The following is a 14,482-nucleotide window of genomic DNA, read 5'->3' as shown; positions in this document are numbered from 1 at the left end:
TCCCACTGCATTGAAATCCCAGGGTGAGGTCCCTGAGGAACTGCAGTGTTGGCTGAGATTGCCTGCACGTCGAGAGCACAGTTTAAAAATGACACAAACAGAGGTAAACAGCCTCCTAATTATGGTCTAAAAGCTGCTGCTGCTGCTGCTAAGTCGCTTTAGTCGTGTCCAACTCCGTGTGACCCCATAGACAGCAGCCCACCGGGCTCCCCCGTCCCTGGGAAGAGCTGCTGTTTCTCTCCAATTACGCTGGTTCACAGGGGCTTCAACCAACACATATCACCCAATCCTTGAAAAGACAGGCAGGAAAGACTCAGCCTTTATCTTGGAAATTTATTAAAATAAGAATATGCATCAGTTGTACATAGAAATAGTCATTTGCACTAAATACTACTGAAGCAGAAGAGCAGTTTTAAATATATTAAAAACTCACAAAATATATTGATTAAGGCACTGTGTCTTGTCTCGTGTTTTCAATAAACATGCTGTTTTTAAGGCAGTAGGACCTCTGATTACATGAATATAGGCACTATTACTATTAAAGACAGTCATACTTTGCTGTGGCCATTGTGATCTATTTCTCAAAAGAAGTTTCATTAGCTTGGATTAGCATTTTCTTTAAAAAAAAAACTGAATATGAAAAACATAGTTTTCTCTTTCCAGAGTCTCTTCCAGAGAGACCTATTTACAAAAGGTACTATTTTTTCATATATCCCTAAGCAACACGGAATTACACATAAGGGGCCAGACTGCCTCCCAGAGAGTAAAGCCATCAGAGGTTGGATGTCTGAACAGCATGCTGAGTCTTTGGGAAAAAAAAAAAAATTTTTTCAAGTGTAATAAAATCAGCTGGGTCTTAAAAACCTCTGGGCCTTTCAGCATCCAAGAAAACTGGTTAAGTGCCCTCTGTTAAGGAGTTTTGTTGAGCAGTTGACAGGAACGAGACCCAGCTCCTGTGTCGGACAGTGCAGAAGGTATATCAGCCTGAGATGGGAGAGCTGGGTGCTCCTGTGCCACCAGCACTTCCAAAATGCCAGTTTGGCACTTCAGTTACAGTGCTGTCATCAAGCCAGTGCTTGTGCATCATCTTAGTCTGGTCACCTGTAAGATGAAAAGGTTGGACTTTTCCTGTGTTTTTGTCCGGTTCCAGCAGCTCAATAGTCTGATGGGTCTGAATGGAGTCTGGTCCCAGCCGATGCCACTGCAGTTAATAGGTGCAGCATCTCCGTGGAACACAATGACCACAGCAAAGAGGAGAAAGTATTAAGTCTCCACATGGCCAGATTGAGGCCTGAGTGCAAATCTTTTCATCAAAGTCCTGTATGCTATTTAATTAAAAGTCACCATTTAATTAAAAGTCACCATTTAACTGGAGTTCTATTATTCACACAAAAAAGACTTATTAGACCATGTAATTTTCGTGGCAGAACTAGATTGCATATCTCTCTGAGATTAACTTCACATTTTCACTCATTGGGTTTCTCCAATCGTACAGAAGAGACTGAGCATTAAGGCTGGATTTGGGCATGAGAGAAACAAAGGAGAATCTTGACATGAGCAACCCCTCATTTAGGGTGAGATTTTGTGTTTTTTCTTTTTCTTTGACGGCTATATAGAAAGCTGCCCGTCTGATTTCTTCTACTGGTATATGACATGGGAGAGTGCAAGCTGGCAAGACTTCAGCTGGAAAAAAACGCTTTTTGGCAAGTAAAGGAGACACATTGTCAGAGCTTTAAGAAATCTAGGAGCTACTGCTCAGATGCAGTAGAAAAGTAATTTCATTCTGAAATGATAACATTTCTTTTACCTGCTAAAGTTTGGTCTTCAGTTTTACTGTATATACTATATATATATACACACACATACATACACATGTGTGTGGTGTATATACATATATATAAACTGTAAATAAAAGCAACTGAAAAGTAATCACAAAAATAGAAAAAGAAATCAAAGAGCAATTCAAAAAGAAACTGGCTCTGAAGGGCATTTAGTTGTTCTTCTCCAGGGACGCATAATAATCTGTCAGGACTTTCCATGCTTTGGGGGCCATGAAGCCATCTGGAGGATTTTCGCCTTCCCGGGCCAGCTTCCTCATACGAGTTCCTGAGATGAAGTCAAACTCGTCGTGCCTGTCATAGGGTAGCAACAAAGAACTCAGCGTAGGTAAATAACATCTACTTCAAAGACCCCAGGAGGATGTTATGGGTTCTGAAACTACATTTTTTTCTTTCTGTAAAATGCATCTAAGTTAAGCAGTTCAGTAAATTTTCAGTAAAGGAACTTGCAGAAGGCCCGGACATCGTAGCAGCTCTGCAGTCAGCGCTCACTGCACCCTCAGTTCATAGGGCATGTCTCCTATAGCTCTGACTACTTGGTGAGCTCTGAGCACGGTTGAGTGCTCTATTAACACATGAAATCTTTTTCTGTATATACAACCCTTTCATGTAACGTGCCAGGCACTCAAAGCATGCCCAAGGAATGTGTGTTGGAAAGGAAATACTTAAGGACCATTTACCACAAGATGAGCTACATCTTTGGGGGACAAAGAATGTGCAAGACCAGGTCTAAGCTTACAAGGGACTGTCACCCCAGCTAGGAGCTTTCCCAAAATTTTCTCTCATCATTCCAGTCGTACAAATGTTGATGAAAGAATTTTCCTCAGAAAACCTACCTTTCTGGATCATAGAAGTCCATGGCTTTCTTGGCTTTGTTGTAGGCAGCCACTCGGAATGGAATGATTTCCACAGATGTGAGGCCAGGGGCCATGGTCAAGACCTTGCCCCCGTGAGTGGGTTCATACAGGTCTCTCTTGGTCTCAGGATGGGGCATTCCTGCAGGGTCCCGGCCCACAATGTAGAAATTGGCCCCTGCAACCATCCGGGCTCTGCAGTGCCACTGGACCTAGGAAATACCACAGCAAGGACATGCTGATCACCACTGGCCAATCCTTTGGGCCCTGGTTTGTGGAGACATCCCTTTATTCTGCTTCAAAAGTAATTCAGCAATGTGGGTCAACTAATAATTGTAAGAAAGTCAGTGAGGTGTCCAAGGCTGCTCTTAGCTCATCTGTATTGTCCTACTGGGAAGAAGATAGGAGTTTTTGGAAAAGGAAATGGCAACCCACTCCAGTATTCTTGCCTAGAGAATTCCACGGAAACTGGAGCCTGACAGGCTACATACAGTCCGTGGGGTCACAAAGGGTCAGACATGACTGAGCAATTAACATAGGAGCTTTAAAGATAAGAACCTTCCCTCTTAGAACCTGGGGTTATAGTTCGTAATCTCTCCAGACTAACAGATGACAAACACTCAGATCTTGCTGTTCCATAGAACTATGTGAATTTTACTTTTCAGTTCCTCCCTATTCAAAATAAATCACAGTTTAAGGGAAATTACAAACTCCATCTCTTACCATGGAATTCCATGTAACTGCCAGTAATGAGCTAATTAACATTCATATGCACACATTGATTCCATTTCAACACAGCATTGGGATTTCAAAACAAGTTGCCCTCTTTCAAGCTCAGATAGAAATAGGATAGGGAAGAGAGCTAGGGGCCTGGAAATTTGATCTGGTTGAAGATAATTCATTAAACTCACCTTGGAGCATTCCAAAGCGTTACGACCTTTTCAATTTATCATTCTCACTGCAAATTTGTTCATATCCACTACATGGGTGGTGCTGTGCGACGAAGAAAGTCTACTTGACAGGCCCAATGTGTTATGATGAAAGGGAGACATTAAGCTTTTAAAGATACCCTCTCCCTTCTAATGTAGCTCACTGAGCATGGTGAATCACTTAAAAGAGTAAGTGGTAACTTCTGAAATATCAGGCTAGATACATCTTGCCCTATAACCCAGGTAAGCTGTATTATCCACCTCGTTCACATACCAACTTTCAGAGTCTCAAAGGCAGTATATGATAGGTTTGATTTGGTGTTGCTAGTATTTTTACAAATGAAAAGTGAAAAGTGTTGGTGGCTCAGTTGTGTCTGACTCTGCAACCTCATGGACTGTAGCCTGCCAGGCTCCTCTGTCCATGGAATTCTCCAGGCAAGAATACTGCAGTGGATTACCGTTCCCTTCTCCAGGGGATCTTCCTGACCCAGGAACATGGTCTCCTGCATTGCAGGCAGACTCTGAGCCACCAGGGAAGCCCCACAAATACTATATGGAAACATGATCAGGTCAGATAAAAAGAGACCAAAAGATGTCAGAATCTGCTCATAAAGAAGAATCCCAGAAGCACTCTTGCTTTTCTAAGTGAGACTTGACCCTGCACTTGTGAGTCCCAGAGCCCAGAGCAGGGAACTGCTCACCTCTGTGGGGCCAGCATATAACATGGGAGATGGGAAGATGGCAACAATGGTTGACTTGGGATCAAGAACCTCTTCTTCGAGCACAGCTGCGTGCTGTTTCATCCGCCAGTCCAGGGGCACGTCATCATCTTTGGTCCAGCCACCCAGGGGGTGGAGCAGCAGGACCGGGTGCTTGTAGCCCCTCTCCAGGAGCCGGCGGCGGGTGTCCTGCATCAACAGAGCATGGCCATTGTGGACAGGATTGCGCAGCTGGAATGCAAACACTGCATCTGGGAAGTGAAAGCAGAACACCAGGATCAAAGACATGCAATGCCTTCAAGAACAGAAAAAGACGCAGCTGTGTTTATTGTTCAGTATACTTGTTATAGCCACTTGCTTTTTCTTCTATTTTAATTTAAATTTTCAAAAAAATTTACAGTGTTGTGTTGGTTTCTGCCACACAACAACAAAATTAATCATAATTATACACACGTTCACCTCCGCCTGCCCCAGCCCCCGCCCACCCATCCCTCCAGGTCCATCACAGAGTGACAGACTGGGCTCCCTGTTCTACACAGCAACTTCTCACCAGCTATCCATCTTACACCTGATCGTATATATATATATGTTGATGCTACTTTCTCCATTCATCCCACCTTCTCCTTCCTCTACTGTGTCCACAAGTTCGTTCTCTACATCCACATGTCCATCCATTCCTTTCCTGCAAATAGGTTCATTGATACCATTTTCTAGATTCCATATATATGCATTAATATACTATATTTGTTTTTCTGACTTCACTCTGTATAGCAGGCTCTAGGTTCATCCACCTCGCTAGAACTGACTAAAATCCTGGAGAGGATGTGGGGAAAAGGGAACCCTGCTACACTGTTGATGGGAATGTAAACTGATACAGCCATTATGGAAAATGGTATGGAGATTCCTTAAAAAACTAGGAATAAATCTACCATATATGACCCAGCAACTCCACTGCTTGGCATATACCCTGAGAGAAACCACAATCGAAAAGACACATGGACCCCAGTTTTCATAGCAGCACTGTTTACAATAGCCAGGACATGGAAGCAACCTAGATGTCCACTGACTGTTGAATGGATAAAGAAGGTGTGGTACCTATATATAATGGAATATTACTCAGCCATTTAAAAAAAACGAATTTGAGTATAACTGCTTGCTTTTAAGAACCAGCTGGAAAGCCACCTGGATCTTTAGGGGTCTTACTCCAAAGGTACCAGTAGCAGACTTTTTAGACAGGGATAGGACACAGGCAGGAAGCCCTAAAGGGAGAGCCTGACTCAGAAATGAACACATCAGTGGCCAAGACCTTTCTTACAAACCACAGCTCAGGCAGGGGCTGGTATTGATCCGTCCCCTTGTGCCCTGCTCCAGCCTCATTTGCCTAGAGTGTGAATATTGATGAGGAACAATTTCTGGAATCTGCGAAATCTAACAACTTAAAGATATAAAAACACTTCTTCACTTTATGGAAATCTTCAAAGCTACTTCACTTAGTGATGAAGTCCTGGGAGGCTTAATTTTTCTTTTGGTTATGAAATGGATTAATGTACATCCATTATAGAAAACTTAGGAAATACAGAAAAGCCCAAAATAGAATATAAAAATCATCCATCATCCTATCATTACTTTTTCTCTCTTTTTCAAAATATGTGAAGTGAAAATCTTCCCTTCCCCTTGGCCCCACTTTATCCCTAGAGGTAGCTGCTGTCATCGGCAGGTTGGTTCACATGTTGCCAGACATTTCCACTTCTACACACAGAAATAGGTTTGGGTTTTAAAAGCAATTATCCCATTTTACTTTGTTTTCCGAGATTATTCTATACATACTGTTCTGAAATTTGCTTTTTTACTTAACAAATATACTTTGGGTATCTTTATGTGTCAGTGTTTATTTTTTTAATAGCTGCATAATATTACAGTAGTTCAACTTTATAAGCTTTCCATATCTTTATGATTGGAAGCTTTAAGCTTTATGATTTCCTGTGTGGATCACAATAAACTATGGAAAATTCTGAAAGAGATGGGAATACCAGACCACCTGACCTGCCTCTTGAGAAACCTATATGCAGGTCAGGAAGCAACAGTTAGAACTGGACATGGAACAACAAACTGGTCCAAATAGGAAAAGGAGTACATCAAGGCTGTATATTGTCACCCTGCTCATTTAACTTCTATGCAGAGTACATCATGAGAAACGCTGGGCTGGAAGAAGCACAAGCTGGAATCAAGATTGCTGGGAGAAATACCAATAACTTCAGATATGCAGATGACACCACCCTTATGGCAGAAAGTGAAGAGGAACTAAAAAGCCTCTTGATGAAAGTGAAAGAGGAGAGTGAAAAAGTTGGCTTAAAGCTCAACATTCAGAAAACTGAGATCATGGCATCTGGTCCCATCACTTCATGGGAAATAGATGGGGAAACAGTGGAAACAGTGTCAGACTTTATTTTTGGGGCTCCAAAATCACTGCAGATGGTGATTGCAGCCAGGAAATTAAAAGACACTTACTCTTTGGAAGGAAAGTTATAACCAACCTAGACAGCATATTCAAAAGCAGAGACAGCACTTTGTCAACAAAGGTCCATCTAGTCAAGGCTATGGTTCTTCCAGTGGTCATGTATGGATGTGAGAGTTGAGCTATCAAGAAAGATGAGTGCTGGAGGAGCCAAGATGGCAGAGGAGTAGGACCGGGAGAACATTTTCTCCCCCACAAATTCATCAAAAGAACATTTAAATGCTGAGTAAATTCCACAAAACAACTTCTGAATGCCGGCAGAGGACATCAGGCACCCAGAAAAGCAACCCAAGTCTTCGAAAGGAGGTAGGAAAAAATATAAAAGACAAAAAAAGAGACAAAAGGGGGAGGGATGGAGTTCCGTCCTGGGAAGGGAGTCTTAAAAAGAGAGAAGTTTCCAAACACCAGGAAACCTTCTCACTGCCGAATCTGTGCCAAGCTATGGAAGCACAGAGGGCAACATAACAGGGAGGAAAAATAAATAAACAATTAAAACCCGCAGATTGCGAGCCCTACGGTAACTCCCCCAGTGGAGAAGCAGCGCAGACGCCTGCACATGCCATTAGCAAGCAGGGGCTGGGCAGGGAGGCGCAGCATGGGCTGCATCGCTTAGAGTAAGGACCTGGCCTGAATACCCTGAGCGCTATCTGAGCGAAATAATTTGGGCTAGCAAACCAGACTGTGGGATATCTACCACGCGAAAAGCCAGCCCTAACCTAAGACACCGCCAGGCCTGCGCACAGAACAAAGGACTGAACAGAGATGGCCGGCTGCAGACCTTCCCCCTCCGGTGACAGGCAGCCAGAACCGGAAGGGGGCAATCACAGCCCCAGAGAGACATTATCTACAAAACTGTAAGCAGGCTTCTTTGCTAACTAAAACTTCATGGGGGTCTGGACGGTCAACATCTGCCTGAGAAGGTGCGCTGGTTGTACACCTAGATAACCAAGCGGCGGGGAGGCGATAAGTCGCAGCAATCGCACTCACCAAAGACCTCATCACCTGAGCTGCTCAGACCTGGGAAGGGCACAAAACGCAGGCCTAACCGAGTCTGCGCCTCTGAGGACTACCCGAGTGCCTGAACCTGAGCAGCTTGGACCTGGGAGGTGCAGGCAGCCCAGGGCTGGCCACGGATGGTTCCCGGCGGAGCAACCTAGAGCCTGAGCAGTGTGGGCAGGGAGGCTACACGTGCCGTGAGCGGGGGCAGACCCAGTGTGGCTGAGGCACTGCGAGCACACGCCAGTGTTATTTGTTTGCAGCATCCCTCCCTCCCTCCCCACAGTGCCACTGAACAAGTGAGCCTAAAAAAAAAAAAGTGTCCGCCACCGTCCCATTTGTGTCAGGGCGGAAACCAGACACTGAAGAGACCAGCAAACAGAAGAAGCTATAACAGAGGGAACCACCTTGGAAGCTACAGGCAATAAATTAAAACCCTGTGGTTCCTACTGACTACATAGGAAGGGGCCTATAGATCTTGAGAAATATAAATCAGACCAAGGAATGAGCCAAAAATGAACTGAACCCACAATACTCACAACAAAACCAGAGAAAGTCCTAGATATATTTTTACTATGTTTACAATCATTCTTTCTTTTTTTTTTAATTTAAAAAAAAAATTTTAAGTCCTTTATTATTCCTTTAATTTTCACTTTTATAACCCATTACTTTGCAAAAAAAAAAAAAAGACCCTATTTTTTTTTACAGCAAACTTCATATATATTTTTTTTAATAATTTTTTGACCTTGTTTTTTTTTCGTTTTTCTTCTTTAACATTGTATTTTTGAAATTCCAAACTCTACTCTAGATTTTTAATTTTAGCTTTTTGGTATTTGTTATCAATTTTGTACCTATAGTTTTTTTAATAATTTCTGTGACTTTTTTTTTTCTTTCTCTGTTTCTTTCTCTTCTTCTTTTATATAACATTGTATATCTGAAATTCCAAACTCTACTCTAGATCTTTAATTTATGCTTTTTGGTATTTGATACCAATTTTGTACCTGTATTTTCTTTATAATTTTTGCGACTTTTTTTTTTTTCCTCTCTTTCTTTTTTTTAACATTATATTTTTGAAATTCCAAACTCTACTCTAGATTTTTAACCTTTGCTTTTTGGTATTAGTTATAAATTTTGTACCTATATTTTCTTTATAATTTTTGCGACCTTGTTTGTTTTTGTTTGTTCGTTTTTTCTCTCTTTCTTTTCCTTCTTCTTTTCTTTAACATCGTATTTTTGAAATTCCAAACTCTACTCTAGATTTTTAATTTTTTGCTTTTATGTATTTGTTACCAATTTTGTACCTTTAAGAACCCAATCTTCAGTACCCATCTTTCACTAGGGAGCGAGATTACTGGCTTGACTGCTGTCTCCCTTTGGACTCTCCTTTTTCTCCACCAGGTCGCCTGTGTCTCCTCCCTAACCCCTCTCTACTCTACCCAACTCTGTGAATTTCTGTGTGTTCCAGACGGTGGAGAACACTTAGGGAACTGATTACTGGCTGGATCTGTCTCCCTCCTTTTCATTCCCCCCTTTTATCCTCCTGGCCACCTCTGCCTCCTTCCTCCTTCTTCTCTTCTCTGTATAACTCTGTGAACATCTCTGAGCAGTCCAGTTGTGGAGTGCACATAAGGAAGTGATTACTGGCTAGCCCACTCTCTCCTCTATTGATTCCACCTCATCTCATTCGGGTCACCTCTAACTCCCTCCTCCCTCTTCTCTTCTCCATGTAACACTGTGAACCTCTCTGGGTGACCCTCACGGTAGAGAAACTTTTCATCGTTAACGTAGATGTTTTATCAATGGTGCTGTATAAAAGGAGAAGTTTTGAAACTACTGTAAAAATAAGACCAATAACTGGAAGCAGGAGGCTTAAGTCCAAACCCTGACTCCAAGGAACATTAATTGACAGGAGCTCATCAAACGCCTCCATACCTACACTGAAACCAAGCACCACACAAGGGCCAACAAGTTCCAGGGCAAGACATACAAAGCAAATTCTCCAGCAACAAAGGAACACAGCCCTGAGCTTCAAGATACAGGCTGCCCAAAGTTACCCCAAAACCATAGACATCTCGTAACTCATTACTGGACGCTTCATTGCACTCCAGAGAGAAGAAATACAGCTCCACTCACCAGAACACCGACACAAGCTTCCCTAACCATGAAACCTTGACAAGCCACCTGTACAAACCCATACACAGCGAGGAAACGCCACAATAAAGAGAACTCCACAAACTGCCAGAATACAGAAAGGACACCCCAAACTCAGCAATTTAAACAAGATGAAGAGACAGAGGAATACCCAGCAGATAAAGGAACAGGATAAATGCCCACCAAACCAAACAAAAGAGGAAGAGATAGGGAATCTACCTGATAAAGAATTCCGAATAATGATAGTGAAATTGATCCAAAATCTTGAAATCAAAATGGAATCACAGATAAATAGCCTGAAGACAAGGATTGAGAAGATGCAAGAAAGGTTTAACAAGGACCTAGAAGAAATAAAAAAGAGTCAATATATAATGAATAATGCAATAAATGAAATTAAAAACACTCTGGAGGCAACAAATAGTAGAATAACAGAGGCAGAAGGTAGGATTAGTGAATTAGAAGATAGAATGGTAGAAATAAATGAATCAGAGAGGATAAAAGAAAAACAAAAGAAATGAGGACAATCTCAGAGACCTCCAGGACAATATTAAACGCTACAACATTCAAATCATAGGGGTCCCAGAAGAAGAAGACAAAAAGAAAGACCATGAGAAAATACTTGAGGAGATAATAGTTGAAAACTTCCCTAAAATGGGGAAGGAAATAATCACCCAAGTCCAAGAAACCCAGAGAGTCCCAAACAGGATAAACCCAAGGCGAAACACCCCAAGACACATATTAATCAAATTAACAAAGATCAAACACAAAGAACAAATATTAAAAGCAGCAAGGGAAAAACAACAAACAACACACAAGGGAATTCCCATAAGGATAACAGCTGATCTTTCAATAGAAACTCTTCAAGCCAGGAGGGAATGGCAAGACATACTTAAAATGATGAAAGAAAATAACCTACAGCCCAGATTATTGTACCCAGCAAGGATCTCATTCAAATATGAAGGATAAATCAAAAGCGTTTCAGACAAGCAAAAGCTGAGAGAATTCTGCACCACCAAACCAGCTCTCCAACAAATACTAAAGGATATTCTCTAGACAGGAAACACAAAAACGGTGTATAAATTCAAACCCAAAACAATAAAGTAAATGGCAACGGGATCATACTTATCAGTAATTACCTTAAACGTAAATGGGTTGACTGCCCCAACCAAAAGACAAAGAAGGGCTGAATGGATACAAAAACAAGACCCCTACATATGTTGTCTACAAGAGACCCACCTCAAAACAGGGGACACATACAGACTGAAAGTGAAGGGCTGGAAAAAGATTTTCCATGCAAATAGGGACCAAAAGAAAGCAGGAGTAGCAATACTTATATCAGATAAAATAGACTTTAAAACAAAGGCTGTGAAAAGAGACAAAGAAGGTCACTACATAATGATCAAAGGATCAATCCAAGAAGAAGATATAACAATTATAAATATATATGCACCCAACACGGGAGCACCGCAGTATGTAAGACAAATGCTAACAAGTATGAAAGGAGAAATTAACAATAACACAATAATAGTGGGAGACTTTAATACCCCACTCACACCTATGGATAGATCAACTAAACAGACAATTAACCAGGAAACACAAACTTTAAACAATACAATAGACCAGTTAGACCTAATTGATATCTATAGGACATTTCACCCCAAAACAGTGAATTTCACCTTTTTCTCAAGCGCACATGGAACCTTCTCCAGGAAGATCACATCCTGGGCCATAAATCTAGCCTTGGTAAATTCAAAAAAATAGAAATCATTCCAAGCATCTTTTCTGACCACAATGCAGTAAGATTAGATCTCAATTACAGGAGAAAAACTATTAAAAATTCCAACATATGGAGGCTGAACAACACGCTGCTGAATAACCAACAAATCACAGAAGAAATCAAAAAAGAAATAAAAATATGAATAGAAACGAATGAAAATGAAAACACAACAACCCAAAACCTGTGGGACACTGTAAAAGCAGTCCTAAGGGGAAAGTTCATAGCAATACAGGCATACCTCAAGAAACAAGAAAAAAGTCAAATAAATAACCTAACTCTACACCTAAAGCAACTAGAAAAGGAAGAAATGAAGAACCCCAGGTTAGTAGAAGGAAAGAAATCTTAAAAATTAGAGCAGGAATAAATGTAAAAGAAACAAAAGAGACCATAGCAAAAATCAACAAAGCCAAAAGCTGGTTCTTTGAAAGGATAAATAAAATTGACAAACCATTAGCCAGACTCATCAAGAAACAAAGGGAGAAAAATCAAATCAATAAAATTAGAAATGAAAATGGAGAGATCACAACAGACAACACAGAAATACAAAGGATCATAAGAGACTACTATCAACAATTATATGCCAATAAAATGGACAACGTGGAAGAAATGGACAAATTCTTAGAAAAGTACAACTTTCCAAAACTGGACCAGGAAGAAATAGAAAATCTTAACAGACACATCACAAGCACGGAAATTGAAACTGTAATCAAAAATCTTCCAGCAAACAAAAGCCCAGGTCCAGACGGCTTCACAGCTGAATTCTACCAAAAATTTAGAGAAGAGCTAACACCTATCCTGCTCAAACTCTTCCAGAAAATTGCAGAGGAAGGTAAACTTCCAAACTCATTCTATGAGGCCACCATCACCCTAAAACCAAAACCTGACAAAGATCCCACAAAAAAAGAAAACTACAGGCCAATATCACTGATGAACATAGATGCAAAAATCCTTAACAAAATTCTAGCAATCAGAATCCAACAACACATTAAAAAGATCATACACCATGACGAAGTGGGCTTTATCCCAGGGATGCAAGGATTCTTCAATATCCGCAAATCAATCAATATAATACACCACATTAACAAATTGAAAAACAAAAACCATATGATTATCTCAATAGATGCAGAGAAAGCCTTTGACAAAATTCAACATCCATTTATGATAAGAACTCTCCAGAAAGCAGGAATAGAAGGAACATACCTCAACATAACAAAAGCTATATATGACAAACCCACAGCAAACATTATCCTCAATGGTGAAAAATTGAAAGCATTTCCTCTAAAGTCAGGAACAAGACAAGGGTGCCCACTTTCACCATTACTATTCAACATAGTTTTGGAAGTTTTGGCCACAGCAATCAGAGCAGAAAAAGAAATAAAAGGAATCCAAATTGGAAAAGAAGAAGTAAAACTCTCACTGTTTGCAGATGACATGATCCTTTACATAGAAAACCCTAAAGACTCCACCAGAAAATTACTAGAACTAATCAATGATTATAGTAAAGTTGCAGGATATAAAATCAACACACAGAAATCCCTTGCATTCCTATACACTAATAATGAGAAAACAGAAAGAGAAATTAAGGAAACAATTCCATTCACCATTGCAACGGAAAGAATAAAATACTTAGGGATATATCTACCTAAAGAAACTAAAGACCTATATATAGAAAACTATAAAACACTGGTGAAAGAAATCAAAGAGGACACTAATAGATGGAGAAATATACCATGTTCATGGATTGGAAGAATCAATCCATGTGAATCAATCCATAGTGAAAATGAGTATACCACCCAAAGCAATTTATAGATTCAATGCAATCCCTATCAAGCTACCAGCAGTATTCTTCACAGAGCTAGAACAAATAATTTCACAATTTGTATGGAAATACAAAACACCTCGAATAGCCAAAGCTATCTTGAGAAAGAAGAATGGAACTGGAGGAATCAACCTACCTGACTTCAGGCTCTACTACAAAGCCACAGTTATCAAGACAGTATGGTACTGGCACAAAGACAGAAATATTGATCAATGGAACAAAACAGAAAGCCCAGAGATAAATCCATGCACATATGGACACCTTATCTTTGACAAAGGAGGCAAGAATATACAATGGAGAAAAGACAACCTCTTTAACAAGTGGTGCTGGGAAATCTGGTCAACCACTTGTAAAAGAATGAAACTAGAACAGTTTCTAACACCATACACAAAAATAAACTCAAAATGGATTAAAGATCTCAGTGTAAGACCAGAAACTATAAAACTCCTAGAGGAGAACATAGGCAAAACACTCTCCGACATACATCACAGCAGGATCCTCTATGACCCACCTTCCAGAATATTGGAAATAAAAGCAAAAATAAACAAATGGGACCTAATTAAACTTAAAAGCTTCTGCACAACAAAGGAAACTATTAACAAGGTGAAAAGGCAGCCTTCAGAATGGGAGAAAATAATAGCAAATGAAGCAACTGACAAACAACTAATCTCAAAAATATACAAGCAACTCCTACAGCTCAACTCCAGAAAAATAAATGACCCAATCAAAAAGTGGGCCAAAGAACTAAATAGACATTTCTCCAAAGAAGACATACAGATGGCTAACAAACACATGAAAAGATGCTCAACATCACTCATTATCAGAGAAATGCAAATCAAAACCACTATGAGGTACCATTTCACACCAGTCAGAATGGCTGCAAT

At 40.5% G+C, this 14,482-nt stretch overlaps 1 protein-coding gene across 3 annotated transcripts in view; it reads right to left on the bottom strand.

Annotated features, from left to right (window-relative positions):
- Positions 1 to 318: 318 nt before the first annotated feature.
- Positions 319 to 14,482, bottom strand: part of PAPSS2 (3'-phosphoadenosine 5'-phosphosulfate synthase 2) — a 113,539-nt gene continuing 99,375 nt past the window's right edge. For 2 of the 3 annotated variants that reach the window (XM_024985730.2, XM_059881918.1), the window contains exons 10-12: positions 4,323 to 4,591; positions 2,675 to 2,904; positions 319 to 2,132 (exon numbers count right to left, since the gene is read on the bottom strand). In XM_024985730.2, coding sequence (XP_024841498.1) covers positions 1,991 to 2,132; positions 2,675 to 2,904; positions 4,323 to 4,591 — 641 coding nt within the window. In that variant the 3' untranslated portion in view covers positions 319 to 1,990. The remainder of the gene's footprint in view (positions 2,133 to 2,674; positions 2,905 to 4,322; positions 4,592 to 14,482) is intronic. The other variant, NM_001076075.2, reaches the window with a different exon arrangement.

The sequence above is a fragment of the Bos taurus genome, chromosome 26 (genome assembly GCF_002263795.3).
Source record: "Bos taurus isolate L1 Dominette 01449 registration number 42190680 breed Hereford chromosome 26, ARS-UCD2.0, whole genome shotgun sequence".
Classification (NCBI taxonomy): Eukaryota; Metazoa; Chordata; class Mammalia; order Artiodactyla; family Bovidae; genus Bos; species Bos taurus.
The sequence above is the reverse complement of the archived record's forward strand: the minus strand, read 5'-3'. Positions and strand labels throughout refer to the sequence as shown.